A 27,504-nucleotide genomic window follows, 5' to 3' on the forward strand; every position below is an offset into this window, starting at 1 on the left:
ATGAGGAAATTAAAAAATAAAGTTTTTCAAACTATATCGTGTTACATATCAAATGAAAGAGCTCATTGTAAAAATCTCAAATATATTTTTTTTATAATTGTAGGATAAATAGTTTAGCAGTTATTTAAGAAAATAGGAAAAAAATGATTTCCCCCCCCTTATATCCGAAACTACTGGGTTTAAAATTTTGAAAAAAATACACGTTATAGTTCTTTACCTATAGATGACAAAAAAACTAATTAGAAAAGTGCAGTCAAGCGTGAGTCGGACTTAACCCCTCGTATGCTACCTGTCAAATTTGATCATTGAAAAAGTGACATTTACAACAATAGATTAAAATTCCCACGCACGGATCCGTGTCTAAGCATACGAGGGGTTAATGTACGGAACCCTTGGAACGCGAGTCCGACTCGCACTTGGCCGGTTTTTTTAATGTTTGTTACTTCATATTTCCGTCATTACTGGACCGATTTTGAAAATTCTTTTTTTGATTGTATGCATATGCATACAGATTGTTCCCGTTTTTGTCAAAACCCAGATTTCATAATGGGATCCATGAGGAAACGAGGGAACTCCTCAAATCTTAAAGGCATACATATTGTGATTTTTATGTTTTTATCAACAAATCAAGAATATACATTCAAAAAAGTAACATTTGATGAAGTGGAACTGCTGATGATGATCAGAACGGAACTCTTCAAAGACGCATAGTTTCGCGATTTGTCCTCTTCGTTATGTTTGTTAAGCAAGTTACGTTTTTAAGCCACATTTTTGTCAAGATCGAGTTCTGATGATGGGATCCATGTGGAATCGAGGAAACTCCTTAAATCTTAAAGGCATGCGTATAGAGATTTTTGTATTTTTATCAGAAAATCAAGAATTTTCATTAAAAATTGTCGCATTTGATGAAGTGGAACTGCTGATGATGATCAGAACGGAACTCTTCAACGACGCATAGTTACGTTTGGTGATTTGTCCTCTTCGTTATGTTTGTTAAGCAAGTTACGTTTTTAAGCCACATTTTTGTCAAGCTCGAGTTCTGATGATGGGATTCATGAGGAATCGAGGGAACTCCTCAAATCTTAAAGGTATAGAGATTTTTGTATTTTCATCAGAAAATCAAGAATTTACACTAAAAACTGTCGCATTTGATGAAATGGAACTGCTAATGACAATCAGAACAGAACTCTTTAATGACGCATAGTACAGCACGTTTGGCGATTTCGAATTTCGATTTTGACGGAGCTGGCCCTGGACCCAGACCTGGACCTGGATCCGGGCTCTTATCTGGACCTGAACCCGGACCTGGACCTGGACCTGGACCAAGACCTAGACCTGGACCTCGACCTGGACCTGGTCCTGGACCCGGAACTGGACCCGGACTCGGACCTTGACCAGGAAAACCACTGATACCTAATCTAAATAAACCACTATGATTACCTACCATAAAATGTAGGTACTACTTATAATTTAAAGAATAATGATGCCAAACTTACTAGCCCCTCCCGCTCAAACCCCCGTACACCGCACCGCACGCGCCGTTAAGTGGGTTAGGTTAGGTTTGAACTGCGATCCTCACAGAACCGAACAAAAGTTGGTTAGGTTAGGTTAGAACTGCGAGCCTTATAAAAACGAAATGCTACTAGAAAAGTGGGTTTGGTTAGGTTCGAACTGCAATCCTCACAGAACCGAACTGCTATCAGAGAAGTGGGTTCGTTAGGCTAAAACTGCGACCCTTACAGAAACGAAATGCTACCTACTAGAAAAGTGGGTGGTTTTACCTCCTTTTCTACATAGTGCACCATCTATGTACAATAATCTTTCACCAGTCCCCCTAGAAGTCGGTTTTTTTTCTTAAAAAATATTTTCTACTACCTATTTTATGTCGCACTATACGAATAAGTAGGTGCAACAAAGTCAATCGCTCTATATAATTTTGGGAAAACCGCGAGTTCTCAGTTCGGGGCGAACTACTAGTTATTTACATTGTATTGTATTGGTTATGTTGATACCTTACCTTGTACACTGAACAGTCGCCATCAGATATATCAGAGCTGCTGAGGGGCTCAAAAATATCTGAACACACACTCTAAAGCCTTGACAGTAGAAGCGTGTTCAAATATTTGTGAGCACCTTGGCCGCTCCGATATATCTGATGGCGACCGTACCTGTACGATAATGTACTGTCAGTCTTTGGTCCATCTATAAGGCTCCTCAGTTAGTGACAAAGTTCCGTTTCGTTTTCGCGTGAGCGATAAATTACCCGCTAGGCTAGGCTCTTGTCCGGCGAGAGGTCAAGTCAAAGGTCACAGATAAATGGCCCTAAAGTACCTACATTTACACATACCTACTTCCACCTGCCTACCTTTGCACGCGAATTGCCAAGGCGAGTACTTAGTTCGCCAAAGTATTTTAACACAACTCGACCTTTCACCTTATTCACAAGAAATAGGAGTGAAAACATCTATGAATTCTATGATATTGACGCGTACCTACATTCTTTCCAAATTGGCAAGTGCTTATTTTTTCTAACTATTATAAGCTTTTATGTAGTTTTACCTGCTGTCGCAATGTTTGTAATTGAATCTTGCAAGTTAAATGGGTTACACTTGCAAGTTAATACACACTGGCCTGTTTCCGATTCCGCTGAAAATAGCTTCAGGGCAAGCTGATCTAATCTAATCATGGAGACCGGAAGTGGCCATAGGAACTTTGTACTGTAATAGAGAAATAACGCTATTAACCACTATCTATGCGTAAACGCATTACCGAAGTGAAATGCGTTCTCATTTTTCATCGAATGACATCGATGGTATTGATGGTCATGTGTAGGATATAGGGATGCGAACAGACGAGGTTTATTCAACCCTGCCTCCCTAAAGTTGGATGGAGAAGGAAGGGAACCTACTTCCGGCAGCATTCCTACACAATATTGCGCTTAGGTTTCACCATTAAAAGATGTTTATGCTATGTTTCAAACAGCTTGTAAATTTCCATTGTTATTTTGCGTGTGCTTTTGCTAATGTACTCACCAAGACAGCGAGACGAGAGCAAACGGTACCAGTCCGGATTGTCATCAGACGTCACGGTGGTGCATTCGTCGCGACCGTTGCGCTGCAGGGCTGATATCCATCGCACCGGGCGCCAGCGAACGCTCGCCTCAGGCAACTAGTGTAAAAGTTACCTTGAGATCCAGTATGCTTGAGACATTTCATTTTCACTGGTTCGCGAACGAAAGCCGAACATTTGGTAACCGATGGTATTATCAGCCAAGGAAGTAGCGCTTCGCTGAACCGCTGAGCCTCGCGGCGTGATCTCTTTTCTTCGCGGAAACTGCGAAATTGCATTATAAAAGTTAATAATGACGAAGACAAGTTTTTGATTCACGCAGGGACGCCATGACATGACCTCTTTGCTTTGCATTTCGCTCGCAGTCGTGAAGTCAATGTTTATTTTATAATGGATGCAATCAGGGCCGGATCTAGGGTAGAGCGAGTGGAGCGGTCGCTTTAGGCGCCGGATGGCAAGGGGGGCGCCAAAATGGCAAATGATAAAAAAGTTATAAAAGACGCGAATTGGGGGGGGGTGGAATACGTTTGAAAACTTCAACCGCTTCAACGAAGGGCGCCAAAACCCGATTACGCTCTACCCTGATCAAGGGCTCGGGCCGGCACTGGATGCAATCGTCAACCGAAATATCAGTGCGGCCTGCTTGAAACAGAAAGTCGGACCTCCATACAATTCGTACATGCTCCGTTTTCAACAGGACGACACAAAACGCGTCATAGTTTAATCAAATTCAATAACTGCTTGATGTTCACGAACAAATGACTAAGCAGACTTCCTGATTAGTCAATTCAATAGGTCTTACGTCTTACCAGTTGGGCGCCCAATTTTGAGTAGTTAATTTATGGGTCCAAGGTCAAAATTAATATTCGGATTTAAACATTGAAATACCTCCACACAAAATAATGTACCTTCTCAGCCTTACCTTCTAAGTTCTTAATATTTATAACCCATAGTGCCATCAAAAGAGCTCATGATTTTGAGTAGAAATAACATAAAAATCCCAATTTTGAAAAAAAAGTGTAGGGGACAACTTTAAATAAAATGGCCCATGTACCACTATGGGTTGTATGGGCAATATGTAATACATATTGCCTGAAATAGATGCAAGCACTTAAAAAGAAACAAGCTCTGGATATAAAGCTGCATAAACTTTATAGCCGTTTGCCAAGTACTTATTCAACATTACCTGCATTTTACCTCCTAACGCCAGTACTTGGTCCTCGGAATATCAAAATCGTGACACGTGCCATGCCTATGCGTACTATGCGCTTATTCTTCGGCGCGAGGCGGGGCTACGGGCTTCACATTCTAATTAGGCTGTTATGGGCATTATCCTCACCTATGCCCATGTTATATCGTGTCACGGCTACTGCTTGAGTTGTCATTGACTTTGGTCCACTAAAAACGAATTTAATAGTTCTAATTTCAGCAGTGATCCTAACATGCGTAGAGCGATATGCAAGTTTTAACGGTAATTTTATCAGGACGAACCTTTAATCAGGAATCATCATAACAGCAACTTCATTCATCAAACAAAGCAAATATGTAAATCGTTGTGACTATTTCTAAATACGATTGACGAGTCAAATCCCTTACAAGAGATACAAGAACAAAGGTTTTATAATGAGGCCCAATAGGCATTGTCACCGTCACCGCCAATGATTACAACTTTTTTATCTCTTGAATTTGCAACACTTGGCGTTCTGGGGTACTCGGGTCGTTGCCTCAGTGAGTCACTTGTGCAGGCAGTGATTCAATAATGATTGCGAGCAGCCTCGCAGGTACCAATTTTTATGGTGCGGTCGCCTATCGGCGCCTCTTGTACAGCTAGATCCCTATCCGATGAAAGCATAGAGAAAGCTATTGTGTAAATGTGTTGTTTAAGTTTTAAATACTGCATGTGCGACCTTCTTCGTTTGACTACGTTTTCTTGACGCAAATGTCGCTGTCATATGTTGACGAAAGCTATGGTTTTGTCACTAGTCATAATAGTTATGTCGGACCTCGGACATACTACTCTTTGTATCCTATGCTTGAAAAAGTGATGTTAAAAGAATTGATAACATTGGTTTACTTTACCCAAATATCTCAATGTTGGTGTGATGATTTTAGAACGAATGTAAACTACAAAAGGACCCTTTCAATGTAACGTAACAGGTGCAGCTAAAGCTAGTTGATAAGAATCAGATATAGATAAAAGCCGAGGTATTATCTAAATATATCACAAATTATCTGCCTTGATGACTCATTATGATACTTGGGTACATACTTGGTAGGAGTTGTGGCTAATCCTTAAGTTTACATTGTTTAATATTGTTATCTGCATCAATAATAATTATAAATATGTAAAAGCATTAGTTAGACGGTATTATTTATATAAGCCTTGCAAGTCACGTTAATCCCAATTGTGACAATGTAAGTGTCCATGAGGATTATTGAAACAGCGGCACTTGGTAAGTTGGTACAATTAGTGACATAAGTTCTCTTGTTGCAGATAGCATGGCGTAGTTAACGACAACGCCAACTGCTGTCTGACGGCGTGTCGATATTCTTTCTAACGTAAGTAAAACTACAAGAGGTTGGACTGTAGCAAAGGGGGGGCTGGGACTTACAAGTCCCAGCTCCCAAACATCAATCTTTGGTCGCGTCTAACTCGGCCATTTTTTATTTTAGAGAAAAGTTTTTCCAATAAAAGATGCTTAGTTTGACGTGATCTACACATTACAATCATTTACAAATAGTGTCATAATGATACCACTTTGTCAAAAAAAAATCTAAGTCCCAGCTCCCCCTTTCGTACAGTCTGACCCTACAAGATATTTCAGAACCACTTAACTCTACTTTCGCAAGCGTGTGCTTCTGATATCTTCATAACCAATTTTCCTTGGCGTTTCTAAGTACACATAACATCACTAAACGCTATAATTGTAAAGGGCATGTTATGGCCATAAACGTTGGTTAACAGAAGTGCTAAAGTAGCGGTAGTGGGTCAAGCCCCGAGCGTTGGCCTATGTCCTGAATTTTTAAGTATTCTATTAAGGCGCCGCATGTACCTGCCTCTACGAGCTTTTCTCTTGGATGATTGCGTCTTTTTACTTTCTCACGCCGTTTTCTCTGTACAAAAGCGCTGGCTCAATCATACGAGTGCTCGCGGCCAAGCCCCTTTCCTTAGGTTTCTATCTGTAAGACTTAGTGCTATCATCGTCTTGGAGTTGCTTTTGATGTCTACAAGGTGCTTCCTTAATGCTGAATAGATTTTTGGATCTTTTCAGTGTAACCTACAGCAATAAATTTTAAACATGACAAAACTTTTTTCTTTGCGATACTAGAGATCGTTTAGATTAGCATGTGGGTCAGAGCAGCAGTCAAGTTTCTGAGATAAACATGTTAAAGTAATCGCTAGCTAAACTTTCACGTTAGCCTCCCGCAGTAAATGGCATATTTTACTATAACCAGTTTTTAAAGTACCGCGTCCAGCGCTATCATTATCACTGGACTTTGAAAGCTGTGCGCTGGCGACTTCTACGGGATGTTGTTCCGTCAGTTTATCCTTTTGTATCCTTTCAAATTTAATTATGCTTTGTAATTTGAAGAATAAAATTATGTAGTTTTTTGTGTCGTGATCTGTGCTTGAAATCAATATTAAGGTATTCTTTGACTGCCTTCCATCCAAATTATTCATGATTTTATAGTATATCAACTATATGGGATCATCCGATTTGTCAATATTGTCAACTTGAGAGTAATATTGAGAATAGGTAGGTTGATAGGTACTTGAATAATATTTTTACTGACAGATTAATACTAAACAAATTTGGGCCCCACCCCATGAATTTATGAGAGCCCTGAGAGGTATTACTTTATAGATAACGATGAATATTAACTTCCATAATACCGAAGAGACAATAGTCATAGTTTAAGCTGAATAGGTCATTGTACTGGTCGGCCGTACTGGTAAGCTCAGCCTGCTCAGCGGATGCGGTGTCAGGTTGCTTTCGCACCGCAACTGTACAGACTGTAGGTACCCACCGCGAATACAAGCTCATGAAAATAACATGTATTCATCATAGAGTCATTTCATAATTAAACTTTACCTTCTAAATATAAATATACAAAATAGTTATTAAGTACCTCGCTCCTTTCTCTTAGCGCTTCCCGGTACCAGCTTTTTCGATGGCGAGGTCCAACTACATAGGTAGCGACCGCGCGTACGCGTACGATCGTATAAAACACTAGTCTGTAACCGCCCTTATGATCGTGGCAAATGAATTTCTTCAATTTGTAGAAATTCATCGGTATACTATATTATTGAGATTAATCGGTAATTAATATCCTAGTCTGCAATTGCTCAAGAAAATATTCTAGTTTCGGAGTGTCTATGACTTGATAGAACGTTCATTTTGGTTAGTAAAGACACGCTGGTAATTTGCTGTTGATGTTCATTGAAGCGTTATTTTTTCAGGCTATAGTTTAATTACAGTCACGTTATGTGGGTATACGTAGGGCATGAATGGGGGCGGCCGGCGTCGCAGCGAGTCAGCAAGCCGATTGCCACTAATTCAATTAGACTGCAAGTGGAACGGTGCACCTACCACCTGCTAAAGCCCATTTTCATACGCAAGGACGCTGGAAATCTATGTAATGTAAACACTTGATAATTATAAACATTGGCCAATATTATAGTTTCTATAAGTTTGATGATAGTTGGGTAAAAAAAATGGGTTCAATTGGGATTAGTTGTTCCACATTTTCTATTTTCGTTATTGGAGAAACAACAGAAGTAATAAGTACCTTTGATTTGCACATACCTCCTAAAACGCTCTCACTAAGAGTCTCCTTGTCCCCAAATTTAAAATAACAACTTAATGATCCAATCATTGATAGTTTTTACTTAATCTACATGCTAGTTACTATTACTACTAAAGCCAAATTTAATATTAATTCATAAAAGTGATTTGGTCCTCTGACTATGTAACCGGTCCAAAAGCTTACAAAAGTAATTCTCTATGTGAACTAAACCATTGTTCGTTACGTACGTAACGTAAGTACGAACACGTCTACGCACCATTAGATCCCCTGCGTGATTCATTGTATTGTAATTTCGTCATAGCGCAGCCGAAATTTCGCTTGTGTTTCCTTACTTGTAGTCAGTCGTAGTACGCTACGAAAAAAAAGCTGTTATGCAACAATATGGTCTCGTATATGGCCTAAAAGAGTATTTCACTTATATGTACAAACAAACCGCTTCGCTATTTTGTCTGCTTCATTACAGTTACGTATATTAGCCAATTATCTAGTTGCTAAAAATAGCCGTGTGCTTAGGTAACAAAGTTCATTTTTCGAAACAAGCTGAAAGCAGATAGGATATTGTGAAAGAAGTCAGTATTAGGGATTGCAATCCGGTCTGGTTTTGAATCCGGCCGGATCCGGCCGGATTTTGGCCTCAATCCGGGGATCCGGCCGGATCCGGCCGGATTGGTATTGCGGATGATAAATTCGTCCAGACACATATTTTATTATGTTTTTTAGCGTTATATGCGCAGTTAAGGATATTTTTCTAATGGGTTAATAAAACGACAGTTTCAGATTTCAAACATCAACGTTTTTATTACGTAGGTAACCATGAAGTCTTATTACAATAATCAGTCTCACAAATTAAAATCTTCTTTTTCTCTTAAATATCTATAGCCCCACAACTCCTACAGAAAGGTGCTTTCAATTCTTCGCTTTATTTATTAGCATAATAATAACAAAATAACATATTCTATTTACTTTAAATTCGACAAAACTTGACTGCTGAATGAAGTCTTATAAGTATTTTTTCATTCTATTTTAAATGCAGTATTATAATCATTTATTTACAAACAAGATATATACAGTGTATTACTAAAAGAAATTAAAAAGTAGCTTAAATCTAAAATAGGCCCTTGAGGCATTGTACCAAGGATGCTGGCGACATTTCCTCGCTGTATCGCAATGCTGATACGTTGTGCGAGGTAGCCGCCAGCTCGTCGGTCACCAGTTACGTCAACCAGACGCTTCGCGATTTCTGCGAACAACTTATACAGTTAATACTTATTATAACTGGGCTATAATGGTTTGTACCTACTAAATTAAACGAAACAACATGTACGTTATATTATCATGTAACAACACAATTAATTAAACATAAAACAATTCAGTACTTACTTACGGTGCACGGGAATCTCAATTCTCAACCAACACTACGATGACACATATTTCGTCGGTAGAAGACTGTTGTCAACTAACAAACAAGTTGTTGTGTTGCTGTTTGCGAGCGGGAACGCGGGGAGGGGAGCATTATAATAGAATTTAGTACGAATATTGGCGAGAATTTTTAAATTTTAGCAGTGTTTTAAGCTGTTATTTTATATTTTAGAGCTTTTATTCCTTTTACCGGATCCGGGACCGGATCCGGTGAAATTTGCCGTATCCGGTAGCTTGAAAAATGTACCGGATCCGGCCGGATTACCGGATCCGCCAGACCGGATTGCAATCCCTAGTCAGTATATTTGCTATTAGCGATGAACGCTATAATGTAGATTTGTGTAGTGAAACGCATGAAATAAGCAAATGCGTGTGAAGGGAGCTGATACAAGTGCTGCACCGACTTTTTATTTGTTTTACTGATGTGCATCTGTTTGTAGGTATCAGGGCTGATTTAGTGATGTAACAGAGTTTGAATAATATACAAAACTTTTCCTTTCGCCGGGCTCAATTAGGCGTCAGACGATGACTAGCATTCCAATACGTACCGTTGATAAACGTTACACGTCTGGTTCAGCGCAGCGTATGACATGTATTAATTTGCTAAGATCCATTGCTTTATCCCATGTTTGCTTGAATATAAAACGTTCAATTCAGAGTTCAGATACATTCTTGGTCTACACTGTCTACAGTTATTGATTCTCAAAGTGTAACCAACGATTTACAGTTGTATTAAACTTGTTGAAAAATAAAGATATTAAAATAAATACTTACTCTGATTATGTCGAATATGTATGACTTCAACTTTCTAGGTTGATCTATTGTCACTATTGCAAATCTATATCTAGATATGCCAGACATTTTCGCGTGTTTAGAAGCTTGACTAATGTAACCAGGGATCGGAACCGGTTTTTTGCAAAAACTTAAAAATAACCATATTTTTTTAATTATTTTATACTTGAAATGTAGGACTCAATTGTGTTTTTAGGTTACGACTTCGTATTATTAGATTGCCCAATTAGAAATGAAGTAATTAGCAAAGAACGAAAAAATACCGTTTCCGTTCCCATACAAAAAATACCGGTATCCGATCCCTGAATGTAACTACACTTAGGGCGGTTTCGCACTACGTCCGATCCGAATCAGATCCGAACACGTGAAAATATGGTCCGTTGTAGCCGTAGAACTATTTCTATGGTAAGTTACGCACTACATCCGATATCCGTCATCCGATTTCTTTCCGTCATTCTAGAATCTCCATTCCGGAGACGAATTTTGACGGACCGAAGTAGCCGTAGTATTATTTGTATGAACGCTCGCGCACTGCGTCCGAGTTAAAGCCGAGCTGCGTACGAGAAGAGGGGTAGCGGGGCGGGCGGGGTATGGCTCCTCTACACGATGGGTCAACGCCGGCCACTCCAAGGGACGCAGCCATGCGGTAGAATGAGATAGCAATATCACTTGCTCCCTCTAACGCATAAATGCGTCCCTTGGAGTGGCCTGCGTTGGCCCATCGTGTAGAGGAGCCATGACGTGTAGCGGCAGGGAGCCACTAATATACAACCAAATAATGCTCAACCCAAGAAAGTACAGATGGACGCGTATTATTGGGCTGTACAGGGCGATAATACGAAGCCACTCTTTTCACAGGGCAATAATGTACGAGTACGACCCCATAATTCGCGTCCACTAACCCCTGCTACACACATTAACTATAAACTATAAATCGACAACGATTTGTCATACACACGGTAGATAAAACTGCGCAAATCGGACTGCACAGATTAATCGCTAAGATTTATAGTTACGTGTGTAGCCGGCATAATTTGAGTCCAAAGTCGTATCACACTACCACACCGCACCGCGACCTTGGTGCGCCACCCATAAGTGAGAATGAGAAACAAATCTATATTTTTCTCGCTCTCACTTATTGTTGCAGCGCAACGTGGCCTTGGTGCGGTGCGGTAGTGTGTTAGGGCTATTATGTTCGCCGGACAAAGATTTGAAGGATAAACCCGAGTTAGACATATTTTCACGGGTTCGGATAGGACTAGTGCGTAAGCGAATATCCGAATTCGGTCCGAGTTAGACCCATATTTTCACGGGTTCGGATAGGACTAGTGCGTAAGCGAATATCCGAATTCGGTCCGAGTTTTCTAGACCCTTATTTTCACGTGTTCGGATCTGATTCGGATCGGACGTAGTGCGAAACCGCCCTTACGAGCAAAAAAATCGACTCAAGTGAGATTGCAGTTAACTATAATTAGTTCACAAACACGACAAAAACTAAAAATTGTTACTTGAGTCGATTTTTTTGCTCGTAAGTGTATGTATTGACTTAAAGATCTGATAGTGTTAACAGTTATAGATCCCTACATCACGACTGATTGGCTTTGATGCTTTGCTGATTAGAGCATTTTTATTATTAAAATTACCTAATTCTGACTACGTTTTTTGCAAAGAAAAATAGTCGTATCTACGACGTAACATGAAAAAAAACCGGCCAAGTGCGAGTCGGACTCGCGCACGGAGGGTTCCGCACCATCAACAAAAAATAGAGCAAAACAAGCAAAAAAACGGTCACCCATCCAAGTACTGACCCCGCCCGACGTTGCTTAACTTCGGTCAAAAATCACGTTTGTTGTATGGGAGCCCCACTTAAATCTTTATTTTATTCTGTTTTAGTATTTGTTGTTATAGCGGCAACAGAAATACATTATCTGTGAAAATTTCAACTGTCTAGCTATCACGGTTCGTGAGATACAGCCTGGTGACAGACGGACGGACAGACGGACGGACGGACAGCGGAGTCTGAGTAATAGGGTCCCGTTTTTACCCTTTGGGTACGGAACCCTAAAAATGCGTTGCGAGTGTGGTGTATAATTGTATAATTATTTAACATGGAACGGAGACTATATTCAGATTGTTCGTATAACTCGGAAAATTAGAACATTCTTACATTACTTACATTTTCCTCCGACAGCAACTCTATACATACCTAAATTGGATTAGCTCGCCGTCATTGGCGAACCCAGTTGGGAATAATACCTGTTTTCATTCATAACTTCTACCTATCCTATGCAATTTTTAAATAAGTTTGTTTGGTTTGAATGTTTATTCACATTCAATAAATAGCTACCTGATCGGAAGCCTTGTCCGTTTTGGATATCGATGATTTATATTTTATATTTTATTATACACATTGCTTGTTGGAGCGGTACGTAGTACGTACTAGTTACATCAATGTATAGCTGTTCTTAGAAAACCTTAGAAAAGAACCGATACCTCCTGTAAACATCGTTAAAACATTGCTGTTATTTATATATTACATACGAGTAAAATTACAAGAAATACGCGGAGTTGAAGTGGGTCACTGTCAGTAACCGTGCTCACTGGCCGAGAATGTTAATAAGCCGACAACTATCTAACAACTGTCAATACTCAATACAATATTGTGGGAATTTTGTAGTAACGGAAACAGAACGTGATATTGAAGCAAGAGCAAGTAAATTACGTATTATTTATCGTTTACCTGCCGCCTTGCAAAATGATTTTGGAAACAATGGCTTGTAATGGCATTTCGGTTCTCTGAACACAGTCTGAATCTGAACATCAATGGCGCAAGACGAGTATTGTCTTAGATTATCTTTTTAATCCGCGGTAGTTTGCCGTTCCGTTACCAAATTACAATTAACTAAGAGGTTTGTTCAGCTACTCTTTGTTCAACGACATTGGCCTAATATTTTTATTTTCGTGAGACAAAAATATTATTTCGTCGCGAGTCGTTTCAAAATCGGTAGTTTCTATAAGTATGTCATTTTCCGTGTCGGGTTACCCATTGAGGGAACCTGCGTGAGGTGCACGTTGGTACAGTCGGTGCCAGGCTCCGCTCCGGCCACCCTTCGTACACCCTTCAATGGTCGATATGGTACGGCACAAATTGTCTGTACCCACAGACGACAGTTACCGCTATAGGGAGTTTTAAACACATTAACTGTGGCTCCCTTTTGACATACTTTTTTCTCAAGTGCATTGCATTTAGACAACTTCAGTATTAGGTACCTATTTAAGTCATCTATAGATAAGCAATTTTAGATAAGATTAGGTTCTTCAGATAGGTGCGACACATCAACATTTTTTGCTAAATGACCTGAATGACCGTAAGCTTATGACCCAAAACAATGCTTCTGCCAAATGAAAACTCAGAAACCATTCAGACCACATCCTATAATTGTTTTAGCGATCGTATAGCGACGACATTAAATTTACCTCTTAACTCGTCAGTTGGCCTTGTTGGGCTTAGCTTAGGTGCGCCGCGACAGTATCTCGCGCGCGGGGATAGACTTTCCATCCTTTTATTTATAACTATATTATAATAGCTCGTCCCTGTATTAATTAGAAAAGGACGGGTAGTCTATCTTACGGGCGAGACACTGTGCGATTTTGTAAAACGAAGATATTCTCGTAACTAAATCAACAGATCGTGCATATCACAAATTTTCGTTGTTTCTCCAAAACAGATCAGTTATGCGACGTAATCGCGTGTTTCACCGCTTTCATCGATAGTGAACGCGTCCGTCCGGTCACGGTCGTTTGTAGTCGCTAATGCCGTCAGAGTTGTGGCCCGCGTCATTTCTCGTCAGTACCTGTGCCCAGATTGCAAAACGTGGCACCCCGCGCTGGGCTCGCCGGCGGCTTGCCAACGCGCTTACTCTCTCTGACACACCGGAACGAAACCCGACTGCTAACTGCTGTCCTACTATCACTTCGCCAATATATAAGATGCGACTCTCTAAATCTGAGATTCACGTCTTGTATTGTTTTGCTCTTGTAAGTAACCAAATATAGTCTGTTTACACCGGGATGATGCTGACAGCACGGTAATTTGATTCTAGTCCGATGAACACCAGCGTCGTGTCGAGTTTGTAAGCTATAAAGCAGGTGCGCGCCCTTAGTCATTACTCGTAGGTAATAAGTTTGATGTTTCCTTGACATTGTAAGGTATACTCATTCTAAATCAATACATCTGATGACTAGACAAATATGTCCCATGAGCTTTAAACTAGCAGTAAAATCGTTGCAAAACTATTTTTGAAGATGAAGATGAATGTGCAATGGAAGTTGAGCGCACTGCGTAATTAATTGGCAAGTCAATTGTATCTTTATCTTGGCGATTAATTTATCGCTCATGATGTGACGTCACCAAGATCGGGTGCCACACAGTCGTACCTATAACCCTGTGCTTAAGTGCTAAGGCTGTCGGGGTGGAGCTTAGCGGCGCGGAGTCTCGCGTGCCTTCCATGTGACTCACGGCTTTATCTTTATACCTTTGCATTCCTTCGTCAATGCCGACTACGCATTTTAAGTAGTTATCAAATCCAATTAATGTAAGTATCAATATTAAAGTGAAACCACTACTTTTTTATCCACGTCAACGACAGGACCTTATACGGCATGTGTGTGTACACGTCTATTATATGATCATTAGTCTGACAAGGGGTGCGTTGATACTTCAGAAAGTTCAAGGTTAAGAAGGTAAACATGCGTCTAAATCACCCTTTCGTCTTGACATTGATAAAGGAGAAGTAAAAAACTGGTCGCTGCATTTCTGTAACGAGGGCGCCGCTAATACAAAAGCCGGTTTTAAATGTTAGGTACATGTAGGTTTAGAGATAAGCGCTAGCGGAGACCGAAACGGCAGAGTGAAGACGACACTTATTACAGCGTCGTAGACATCAATTAGTATTGCGTGACGCGACACCATATAACAGTATAGTCGCATTACATAACAGACATGGGAGTCTTCACACAAGGGGACCGAGTTCTCAAGCTCTGGGTACGTTAACTGAACTCCGCTTGTCGCGTGACCGTCGCGCCGCGCCGGGAGACTAGCTTCTTCTCGTTCTACATCTAAGCGATGACAGAGAGCAAACTCTCGTTAGCCGACGATGTGAACATACGACTACGATAATATCATACACTCGTCAAGCTATCTAAATCGCAAACACATCAGGTTTCACGGTTCACGCAACATGCTTTAACGAACACGCGATTTTATGAATGGCGGCGCATCCAAGTCTGCGACATTCAGATAATTTACTGAACCGCTATAATAAGCCGGTTGCTCGCAATAAGATACCGTGTCGAAAAAATTGCTAGTCGGCGTACATTGACACATTTTATAGATATTCCGGTTAGAAATGACAGAACAGTTAATGCTGGTGGAAATGGGATTTAGTTTCCGCCGTTTAAATGCACGTGATGCATGCATAGCTGTACTTTTTTAACGTCCCTTTTTCATGGACAATTCCTAAACTGAAAGCTGTGCTTTTAAGTGAAGAGATAAAACAACATTTTAGTAGATTAATGGTAATTAAGAGAACTGTTTAGCACATTTTGATGTTTTATAATTGCTCAAACGAACGAGGGTAATGTGGTCGCGGGCTCTTAACCTTAGCATTCCTCGTTTTTGCCCCTTCATTAGTAACTTGAGCGACCTGCACAAAAAGAGCAAGTGTTTAAAGTGCTCGTGGAATGTGGAGAAATGTGAAGTGGTACCCTATTGATAAGGGAGTGTCGTGGCGGGTCCACTTGTTCCGCTCCAGATCACTAGCTCACTGGATGGAGCATAAAAGATAATTCACAGTCACCAAATGGAATGGAGATTTACTAGTTTCTTCTTACTGAAAGAAAACGCGACTGATCATTTGAATTGTGTGAGTACAATTTGTACTGTAATTTACGTAAGTATTAAATTACAAATAAGAAATTTAGACATAATTGTAAAAATGGGCGTTTTCTACAACAGTTATGGTACATTATAAAATGGTGTAGGATACAAGTTACAACTCGGGATCGCGGCTTGAATGATGGTGACCACGAGTCTCGTATGTTAGTATGGAAGAGAGTCTATGTGAGGTAGTCAGTGTTCTGCCCCTATGCACTTGCTGGAGGGTCGCTAGTTTTTGCACCCACCTCGTATGAACGACGTGCGTTCCCACGCGACGCTAAACGGAATTAACGTGCTCAATGGAAAATAGATTGTTTGTGTTTACACGATCATAACCCGCGTGTGTTGGTTGAATTGGTTCTTGGCATCCTGGCTTCATTGTTGAACTTTACAGTTTACCCAATTAACTTATTTATGGGTTGGAAAATTTTGCTGAATAATTTGAAGTGACGGATTTGATAGCAGAGCAGGTATCGAAATGCTCATGGTGAATTAAATATCATTAGAGAGAGAAAGTGAGACAATCGTCTTTTATACTATGCCGAGGTGTTACGTCGAACAAGTTATTTTTATTGTAAAATATATAAGAACTATTTTATAATAAAATTGCTTACATAGGTTTGAGAATAGAATAACTAATCTTATCAAGTTATTATAAAATTGCTTACATAGGTTTGAGAATAGAATAACTAATCTTATCAAGTTATTATAAGTTCGTTAAGGCCGCGATACGGCGGTATTCTAAACTGGTTTACTTCCGTTCAGTTGGTTCCATCAAGATTCCAAACGAGAAAGCAAGAAAATATTGCACGAGTTTATTTTTGATCATATCTAATTCGAGTTCAGACTAAAACGACTTCACCGTCTATATACAAACTTATGATATGATAGAGTTGTCTGGGGTTTTTGCGTTGCGTTGTGTGGGATGAGGAATGACGCTAGCCTGCCTGACGCGGGTTCAACATTAATAAAACATGTCCCGACTAGTCAAACTTGACCCGAGATTCGAAACAACCAATATGTAAACAGGGGTCTTACGTGTTTCGCTCGATGAACAGCCCAGTTGGGTGCGTGTGCGACAGTTCACCGTAGCACAGGAAGGGGCAAGGTCGGCGTCCAACCGTGAAGTTCCGTCGCGATTGACATTTCTGTGTCCCGTCCCCGTCCAAACTACATGCTACATAATACTTATACACTTCTGATTTCTCCCTCTTCTCGTGTTACATAAAGTTTTACAAAAAAAATTGCACTGAACAAATCAGTGGCTGGTCGTCATGAGACTCCCAAGGCAAGCCAGTGATGGGCATCGAGTTCTATTCAACAACGCCACTGGAACCGATGCGCACTAGGCTATGGTTAACGTTAATTTAATTTTAAGGCAAAGCTGCAGCCGTACAGCGTCCTAAAAGTTTCGCCATCTAGGAATTTGATAAAGATTCATCAGAAATTTCCTAAGCTATACTCTATTTGAATCAATATCGGGCGCCCTACTGAACTACCACCACACAAACATGTTTGTTCGCGATAGAACTATGTAGGTCCTTTGGCATTTAAATCAATGAAGCCATTTGTCATCGGCTGGTTAATTCGTATCAACTTATCGCAGCTGCCTGTTAAATGATTGGTCGATTTTAGTTGACCTGAATAACGCATGATGTATTTCTACTGATGCTTAGATTATTTGTTCAATTAGTGCAGTAATTGTTTGTTAACTTTTGCGTAATTTACGTAATATCTCATAATTCGTTTTAATATTTACGCTACTTGCGAGATGGGAAGGCAGTTTGAGAAAATTTAACCAGGGAAGTCTAGCAGCCATATCCAGTTGGCTTGACATGTTAGAGGTTTACCTAAATTCAGCAGTAACTGAGTACTATGGGCTGATAATGCGGATATATATGATGATTTGAAAATAGAGTCTCACTTCTGCACCGAATTCAATCCGCCATTATTTAATTACTACTCTAGATATAACAACGGAATTCCTAAGGGAATGTGTGTACATAAGTAAGTATTACGTGCTTGCACCTAGAACATTGCAGCTGCAAGCGCACGAGCAGCGGAAGCGTTTTCAAATAACATTAACATTACAGCCCGCCGGCTGTACGGGTTCTGACAGCAAACACTAATAAACTGGCTTCGGATGAAATTTTCAAATAGGAAACGTTTCCTAGTAACGCGAAACGTATACGTTAATCTATTTCCACGTACTAACATTACGTGCCCGCTGCTGATTGGAATGCAGCAGATGCATATGCATACAATATGGATTCCTGAGGCAATTGCTTTATTACAATGACGATGGCCCGAAGTACTTGACTTCAAAACAATCATAATTCAATACGTGTTGTAATTGGTGGTATATGCGATATAACCACTGTTGTGATTTTGGCTTTTTGCGGTGATCACGCTGAGGTTTACGTTCACCCCTTTGTTATGGTAAATATCTATTGGCAAATTGCTGTAATATGAGTTTTAGTATGCTCATTTTGAAAGTAAGGTGGTATATGCTTAAAAGGTACCTATCTGAAAAACTATGTACTTCAATACAAAGGTCACGTACGTTAGACCAAATTAAACATTCAAATCGTTTTAGGCAATGACTGCAATGAGTAAACGATTTTACGGGCATATCGGTCGCGGTGTTTCACGACGGGGCCATATGTTTACGTTATAAATACTGAAGTGCGCGTGTGGAGGTGCGCCTGCTGTACTGTACCAGTGTACCTACATGATGGATGCCAAGTCCGCCCACTTTATGTGCATACATATTTTCTTTAAAAAAATTGTTGAAAAGAAAACTATTTATTTATTAGAACTCTACAACAACGTAATCGAGCGCAGTTAGATGCCATGCATGATCGATCGATTCGATTACTGATTGCAGGAAATAGTCAATCAATGAGCATTCAGCGAGCATTTTTGTCGAGTCAAGAAATGCCCGACGAAAATAGAAAGTGCCTTAAACTTTGGCTAGCCGCCTGACCTCGTTGTTTGATTACCCACCATCGGCGTTGCCATAGACACTGCTTAATTCAACAATTTCACCATGTTTTTCGCTCGTTAGAGCATTGAGAAATGCCTTGAAACAATCGCTAGTTACATTACATCAATCAAAACGGAGCGGAAAGAAAATGACAGGTGATCGGAAACAACTCCACTCCATTACGTACTGTTATATAAATCGGTGTCGTTCTTCATAGTCGACTAATCATTGCATAAATGTATATCTAGATCGAGTTTTACTAAATATACACGTAGATGTTTTATCCTTGCTGCGACTTTAGTCTTACTTGAACTCATTATCGTCCCTTCATTATTGGAAATTATGTATAGCAACCTGTAAACTTTTAATAGTTCAAATGCTACATTCAGCCTTATCGTAATATTTATCGTAATCGTCAATTAATAGATCCGATAGTAATCGCGCCCATGCACCGAGTAGGTGTGCCGAAACGGGTTTTGTCAACAAATATTATGTTATCTCCTAACACTGGCATTGTCCAGGCTCCGGTGCGTTGTAATGTGTCACCTACACGTTGGTAGTAACGGAGTACATGAATAAACTATAACAATTGTTTATTGTGATATAGATTAGTACGTAGTGCTAGGAGATAGTGTATCGATAAAATAAAAATATGTAGGTATTCGAAATGGAACTTGTTTAATATTTGTGTATATTCAAAGTAGGTACCCAGGTAATTTTACGTTTTACTTGTACGGTTTGTAAAGGTATCCTCAAACGTAATTTACGGGGTAAGGGCAAAAAATAGTCTCTATTGTTCCTTGGAACTGCGAATGCTTATATAGAATTAACGGGTAGCTTGTACATATGAATACTTAATTTAATCTCGAAAAATTTGTTAGCCATTCTACAGAAAGTCGACCACACCACACCACTTTATTGTTTAATGTGGAAAAATTGTGTGTTATTTCTTATCAGAATCACGAGCTCTTTTGTTATAAGATAAAAAAAAGAGTAAAAATATGGCGTGGCAACTTCCCGCTAAATGACCGATGTAGTTTTCTGAACTATGAAGCTAATTGTGTACGTAATTTGGTTCCAGACTGACTTGATGCGGTGACACGATGGACGCGGCGGACAAGCGCATGCTGGAGCGCGAGGCGCTCCGCAACATGATCCAACAGTGGAACGCCAACCGGCTCGATCTGTTCGAGCTGAGCGAGCCCAACGAGGTAAATAACATATATCATACTGACACGGCTACGACCCCGACAAAACTAGTGCATGAACGGAACGAGTCGGTTTGATGAACCCGGGCTCACGCAATGATATTATATAACCTAGATAGGTTATTACTCATAATTGAGGAGCACAAAAAATACTTCCATATTTTTTTTGTGCCTACGAAGAAATCTGTTATTTTTGATTAATTTTCTCATTCCATCCATCTTTGTCACACTCGTTGTTAAACATAAGGTCGTCTCTTTCTCTTTCGGTGTGCGGGAGCTCGTTAGCACGTGCACATTTCTCGCTTGTCCAGCCGCGACTAAAGGCAACTTGTCCAATTGTCACAAGTTAAGCGCTTCAATTTTGGAACGCCTATAAGGTTAAGGTAGATAGGTATCTTGAGTTATAAATCATTGGGCTCACGTGAGTTGTCTACGACGGCGACGTCACATCAAAATGTATCGTGGATCCACAGAAGATGGTATTAATGTATTCCGTGCACGGATCAGTGAGACATCGTGTATTTTAAGAGTGTGATGCTGGATGGAAATGGAGGTGTGGGACTAGAAAAAAAAACGATAAAAGTCAATTTAAATCGAGTCTTACAACATTTAAAGAGGGACTGTGGTCAGAATCCAACATTTTGTGACTCTGACAATCCTAAAACTTCACCGTCTTATTTCCTTACCAACACCATCAAATAGTACGAGTAGGTATCGAAATCTTAATCTAGTACTAAGGTACGAAACCAAGGTCTTTCGTAGTTAAAATTAGCTTGTCCGTACTAGTGGTACAGTAGCGGTTAATGCAGTGTTTTTGCCTAAACGCGTGAATCATAAAATTGCCGTAAAAGCCGAGACGGGGCCGTACAGTACAGGTATTGTTTATATGTGAACGGGAAAGACGCCCAGACGACGGTTCGCTTTTATAGTTGTTACATGTCGAACTTGTCGGTCACCTTCACCTGGGATATTCTGGATGACTATCATATCAATCAATACATATTATATAAAACAAAGTCCCCTGCCGCGTCTGTCAGTCTGTATGTTCGCGATAAACTCAAAAACGACTGTACGAATTTTCATGCGGTTTTCACCTATCATTAGAGTAATTCTTGAAGACAGTTTTGGTGTATAATTTGTAAAGGTTTTGTGTAAACCTGATGCATACAACATATATGATTACGACTTTTTCTCAGACGTAGGTAAAGATTATGGATATCCATTTGCCATTATCCTAACCTAACGCATCTTTTCACTTTCATAATAATCCATAATATTTTTCGTATACAGGATCCCTCTGGCACGTAAGAATTGTGTATTATAAGAAATAACTATAGGGCGATGTATATTAAATACATATTTTAAAACATAGGTACTATCACTCTTTTATTAAAAAAAATCGGTGAAAATCCCAATTGAGAAAATTTAAACACAACTATACAACAAGACATTACATTTCCTCCACAGTCTAGACGTATAGTTTTTTTTGTATCGTATTGTACCTACACCTTCCTTTGTTATCAACAATGACTATAAAACGAGTTCCTATTGCGATACCTTCAACGCAGCATTTACTTAGTCAACATAAACAAATCTTATCTCTGGAGCGTAGATTATACACGATAACGACTTTGTTCCCTCAACTCTTTGTTCCTTCCTTGCTATGACTTTCGTTGTAGTATGTATACTTACCTAAAAAACAAAGTTCTTGGTATTTGCCGTTGGCCTCTTCAAAAGGTTTTTGCCGTCGGTCACAAGCCACTGTTGTACTCATGGAATACATTATACAATAGATGTAATAGGTACTAATAAATCGTCTTTCTTGAAAATCGATATAAAATTGTGTCGCGGTCTCATCGTCACAAATTATGAGGCTAAAGTTTATGCGACAATAAAGATAACACGAAGCTTGTATACCTATTCATTTCAAAACACACGAAATACATGCATATGAAATTCCAGCTTGTGTTTGCTAAGGTCAAATATTTAATAAGCGATTTGGACCTGATTTGAAATTAGTTTACATATGTGCTTACCAAAACGTTGAATACACATCCGATATTTATTTACAATTATATCTTAAGTCTACATAACGAAATTGATTATTGCGTGTGAATTGCTAGTAAAGACTTGATCTAATTTGATGAGTAATTATTAAGCAGTATGTGAGCGGATGTATCATGCGGCGGAAGTTGCTTTTTATTAGTCACAATATTAAATATTAAACTCTTATATTTGCAGAATTTGGAGTTCCATGGGGTTATGCGGTTTTATTTCCAAGACTCGGGGCAGAAGATAGCCACGAAGTGTATCCGTGTTGCCTCCGATGCCACCGTCAGCGATGTCATAGGTGAGTTGAGAGGAGACAGTGAAATTAATTGCAATCATGTGATCATTGCTACTTTCCGACGCGGCTTAATAAACGCTTGCCTATACGATTCATAAAAAATGTGCTTTCCGCCACATTTGAGCAAAAATAATAATATCGACTCGCAGGATTTTTCGATACAAATACACTTCGTTCACAAATAATGTATTGAAAACACAGAATTTGTTCTGCATTATCAAACAATTGAGAGCGCACTATTCGCCAACAAACTGTCTACAGTTTGGCGAAACTTTTGTATACCTAGACATAAGTATTTTTTGAAATAAATAAATTAAAAATTAAAAAAATTAAAATTAAAATCAATACAACACTTGTATAAAGTATTGCTAGTACGAGGGGCGTTCAATATATAATGCGAATGAGATGCAAATTCTTTAAATATTAGGAAAGTAAATACTGGCCGGTAAAGCTAATCTACCTAGCTGATTGCCATAAAAAAAAACTAACTGTTTTTTGTTTAAAAAAAAAATACGGCGATTTCTTTGCGATGCTGTTGAGTACGTTAGCGAAAATGGAGAAAATTGAACTGCGCGCCGTTATTAAATACTTGTGTTTGAAAATTTTTTCTACGGAGCAAGTCAATTTAGATTTACGGGACACTTTAAGGTCTAATGCTCCTCCGTATTCGACAGTTACACGTTGGTGCGCCGAATTTAGAAGTGGAAGAACATCGACCATGGATGACCCCCGCTCCGGACGCCCTACTACAGCAGTAACTGAAGAAATTGTGAAAAAAGTCGAAAACTTAGTTTTGGCGGATCGTCGTGTCACGGTTCGTTTTATTGCTGAAAATGTAAAGATTTCAACGGGGAGCGTGCATAATATTTTACATGAACGCTTGGGTATGAAAAAGGTATCAGCGCGTTGGGTACCCAGAATGCTTACTGACACGCAAAAACAAACTAGAGTCGAGATTTGTCAAGAAGCTTTGGACCTGATACAGCAAGACCGGGAACTTTTTTTGGCGCGATTTATAACAATGGACGAAACATGGCTCCATCATTACGACCCTGAAACGAAACTGCAGTCTATGACATGGAAAAGGCCATCATCTCCAACTCCGAAGAAATTCAAGGTGGGCCCATCTGCCGATAAGGTCATGGGCTCTGTTTTTTGGGATGGTAAAGGGGTCGTAGTGATTGAGTATCTCGAGCATGGAGCCACTATTACGGGCTCTTTATATGCCAAACAAATAGCAACATTGCGCAATGAGATCCGTGAAAAACGGCGAGGTAAACTCTCGAAAATTGTGTTGTTCCATCAGGACAATGCACCGGCACACAAGTCCGCCGTTGCAATGGCTGCAATACGTGATGCTGGGTTCGATATCCTTAAGCATCCTCCGTATTCACCAGACCTCGCCTCTAGTGATTTCTGCCTATTTCCGAGATTGAAGAAATACCTAAGAGGCAAGAAATTTGAAGACGACGACGCGGTAGTCGCTGCAGTACAAGATTTTTTAAGTACTCAAGATAAAACCTTTTTTAGAAATGGAATATTAAGTTTAAAAAAAAGATATACTAAGTGTATTATGCTAAAAGGTGACTATGTCGAAAAATAAAATAACATTTAATAAAAGTTGTATATAACATACTCATTCTCACTTTTTATTGAACGCCCCTCGTATACACCTAAGTACAACTTATTAGTACAGTCTTTGAAGGATTTTGCATTGATGTCCCAGCCAATGTACCAGTAATGAGGATGAGCGTCTAACCATGCATAACGAACACATCCTCATCTATCGCCATCCATCATCATTGAAGCTTCGGCTGCGAAATCAAACATCAATCGAAACTCTAATTTGAAACGAACCCAGTTGTTCAGAATTGTTCTCTATCATTTTACGTGTAAAGTTCAAAGTAAGTCTTTCGCTGAATCATGAATTCATGATTATTTGTTTATGGGCTTGCCTAGTATATAAATCACTTCTGCCATTTTATTTGATTGTTACGTACTTTTTCATAATTTGATAATCAATGTTAGCTTCAGCTGTTATACTGATAGAGCATCATTCGGCAAAACAGTCGATGAAACGGAAATGACAATGTAGTTACCCAGAAGTAATGCACAAAATGGTGATGATAAGCAATACCTACAGTTTTAGGTGTTCGTTCGTTGCTTATATAAATATTCCCTCTGTAGGTATGTATGATCTATAAATTAATCTAATCTCATCTTTCAGAAACCCTGATCGAGAAGTTCCGCCCAGACATGCGAATGCTGTCGCTCGGCTCGTACTCTCTGTGGGAGACGCACGGGCCCGACGACGAGCGACGACTCGAGCCGCACGAGAAGCCGTTGCTGGTGCAGTTGAACTGGCATGCGGACGACCGCGAGGGACGGTTCCTGCTCAAATGCACTACCAATGCTGACGTGAGTAGGCTCTTATATCGATGAATGTACTCGCCCTGGGACGGTCGGGCCTGACGACGAGCGACGGCTCGAGCCGCACGAGACTTGCTGGTGCAGTTGAACTGGCACGCGGACGACCGCGAGGGACGGTTTCTGCTCAAATGCACTACCAATGCTGACGTGAGTAGGCTCTTATATCGATGAATGTACTCGCCCTGGGACGGTCGGGCCCGACGACGAGCGACGACTCGAGCCGCACGAGAAGCCGTTGCTGGTGCAGTTGAACTGGCACGCGGACGACCGCGAGGGACGGTTCCTGCTCAAATGCACTACCAATGCTGACGTGAGTAGGCTCATATATCGATGAATGTACTCACCCTGGGACGGTCGGGCCCGACGACGAGCGACGGCTCGAGCCGCACGAGACTTGCTGGTGCAGTTGAACTGGCACGCGGACGACCGCGAGGGACGGTTCCTGCTCAAATGCACTACCAATGCTGACGTGAGTAGGCTCATATATTGATGAATGTACTCGCCCTGGGACGGTCGGGCCCGACGACGAGCGACGACTCGAGCCGCACGAGAAGCCGTTGCTGGTGCAGTTGAACTGGCACGCGGGCGACCGCGAGGGACGGTTCCTGCTCAAATGCACTACTAATGCTGACGTGAGTAGGCTCATATATTGATGAATGTACTCGCCCTGGGATGGTCGGGCCCGACGACGAGCGACGGCTCGAGCCGCACGAGACTTGCTGATGCAGTTGAACTGGCATGCGGACGACCGCGGTGGCCGGTTTCTGCTTATAGCGACAATAGTGCTGACGTAAATATAAATACCGTTGTTTTGATTTGGTATTAGTTGTACACGCCGTGGGGTACTAGTTCTACTAAATACGGATGACAAACAATTATCAACTTTTTGTTAGATTTGATAAACGTTTATGTAAACGCCAATATTCTTTACATTGAACTTGGGTATCATTTTTTTTTGATGGGGGTGCTTGTATTGCGCATCACCGAAGTTAATGCGAATAAATTGCCAGTGCAACTGAACCAGTGTTCGTAATTAGATCATTCAAATGATCAAAGTAACTTTGATGTGGGTCTGTCCATAAATCGCGATCAAACGCTCGCTATATTTAAAGTCATCGAGAAGGTTTCGCAACGCGAGAATGTTTCGCCCCAGTCTTCCGGCCGTGATTAAATGCAATTCATAGCAATTAAACACCGCGGCGTCAAAGACAAGTGTCATTTATATGATTCATACAAGAGTCTTGCGTTCGCGAGAGTATCTTTTAGATGATTCGTATTTATTTTTATTTATGTACCACCAGATACCACGAAAAAATACAACTAGACTCCTAAGTTAGCACCGACAGTAACATTGCAAACATATCTCATACTTGACGCCATACGAGGGGCGTTCAATATATAATGAGAATGAGATGCAAACTCTTTAAATATTAGGAAAGTAAATACTGGCCGGTAAAGCTAATCTACCTAGCTGATTGCCCTGAAAAAAAAAGTAACTGTTTTTTGTTTAAAAAAAAATACGGCGATTTCTTTGCGATGCTATTGAGTACGTTAGCGAAAATGGAGAAAATTGAACTGCGCGCCTTTATCAAATACTGCCGTTTGAAAAATTTTTTTACGGACCAAGTCAATTTAGATTTACGGGACACTTTAAGGTCTAATGCTCCTCCGTATTCGACAGTCGCACGTTGGTGCGCCGAATTTAGACGTGGAAGAACATCGACCATGGATGACCCCCGCTCCGGACGCCCTACTACAGCAGTAACTGAAGAAATAGTGAAAAAAGTCGAAAACTTAGTTTTGGCGGATCGTCGTGTCACGGTTCGTTTTATTGCTGAAAATGTAAAGATTTCAACGGGGAGCGTGCATAATATTTTACATGAACGCTTGGGTATGAAAAAGGTATCAGCGCGTCGGGTACCCAGAATGCTTACTGACACACAAAAACAAACTAGAGTCGAGATTTGTCAAGAAGCTTTGGACCTGATACAGCAAGACCGGGAACTTTTTTTGGCGCGATTTATAACAATGGACGAAACATGGCTCCATCATTACGACCCTGAAACGAAACTGCAGTCTATGACATGGAAAAGGCCATCATCTCCAACTCCGAAGAAATTCAAGGTGGGCCCATCTGCCGGTAAGGTCATGGGCTCTGTTTTTTGGGATGGTAAAGGGGTCGTAATGATTGAGTATCTCGAGCATGGAGCCACTATTACGGGCTCTTTATATGCCAAACAAATAGCAACATTGCGCAATGAGATCCGTGAAAAACGGCGAGGTAAACTCTCGAAAATTGTGTTGTTCCATCAGGACAATGCACCGGCACACAAGTCCGCCGTTGCAATGGCTGCAATACGTGATGCTGGGTTCGATATCCTTAAGCATCCTCCGTATTCACCAGACCTCGCCCCTAGTGATTTCTACCTATTTCCGAGATTGAAGGAATGCCTAAGAGGCAAGAAATTTGAAGACGACGACGCGGTAGTCGCTGCAGTACAAGATT

General features: G+C 40.4%; 1 protein-coding gene across 1 annotated transcript in view; it reads left to right on the forward strand.

Annotated features, from left to right (window-relative positions):
• The window catches only part of LOC134650323 (uncharacterized), a 106,316-nt gene that overhangs the window by 5,034 nt on the left and 73,778 nt on the right, over positions 1-27,504 (forward strand). The window contains exons 2-5 of the mRNA XM_063505283.1: positions 5,564-5,628; positions 20,095-20,224; positions 22,463-22,571; positions 24,796-24,986. Of these exons, the coding sequence (XP_063361353.1) occupies positions 20,117-20,224; positions 22,463-22,571; positions 24,796-24,986 (408 nt within the window). The 5' untranslated portion in view covers positions 5,564-5,628; positions 20,095-20,116. The remainder of the gene's footprint in view (positions 1-5,563; positions 5,629-20,094; positions 20,225-22,462; positions 22,572-24,795; positions 24,987-27,504) is intronic.

This window comes from Cydia amplana, chromosome 8 (assembly GCF_948474715.1).
Source record: "Cydia amplana chromosome 8, ilCydAmpl1.1, whole genome shotgun sequence".
Classification (NCBI taxonomy): Eukaryota; Metazoa; Arthropoda; class Insecta; order Lepidoptera; family Tortricidae; genus Cydia; species Cydia amplana.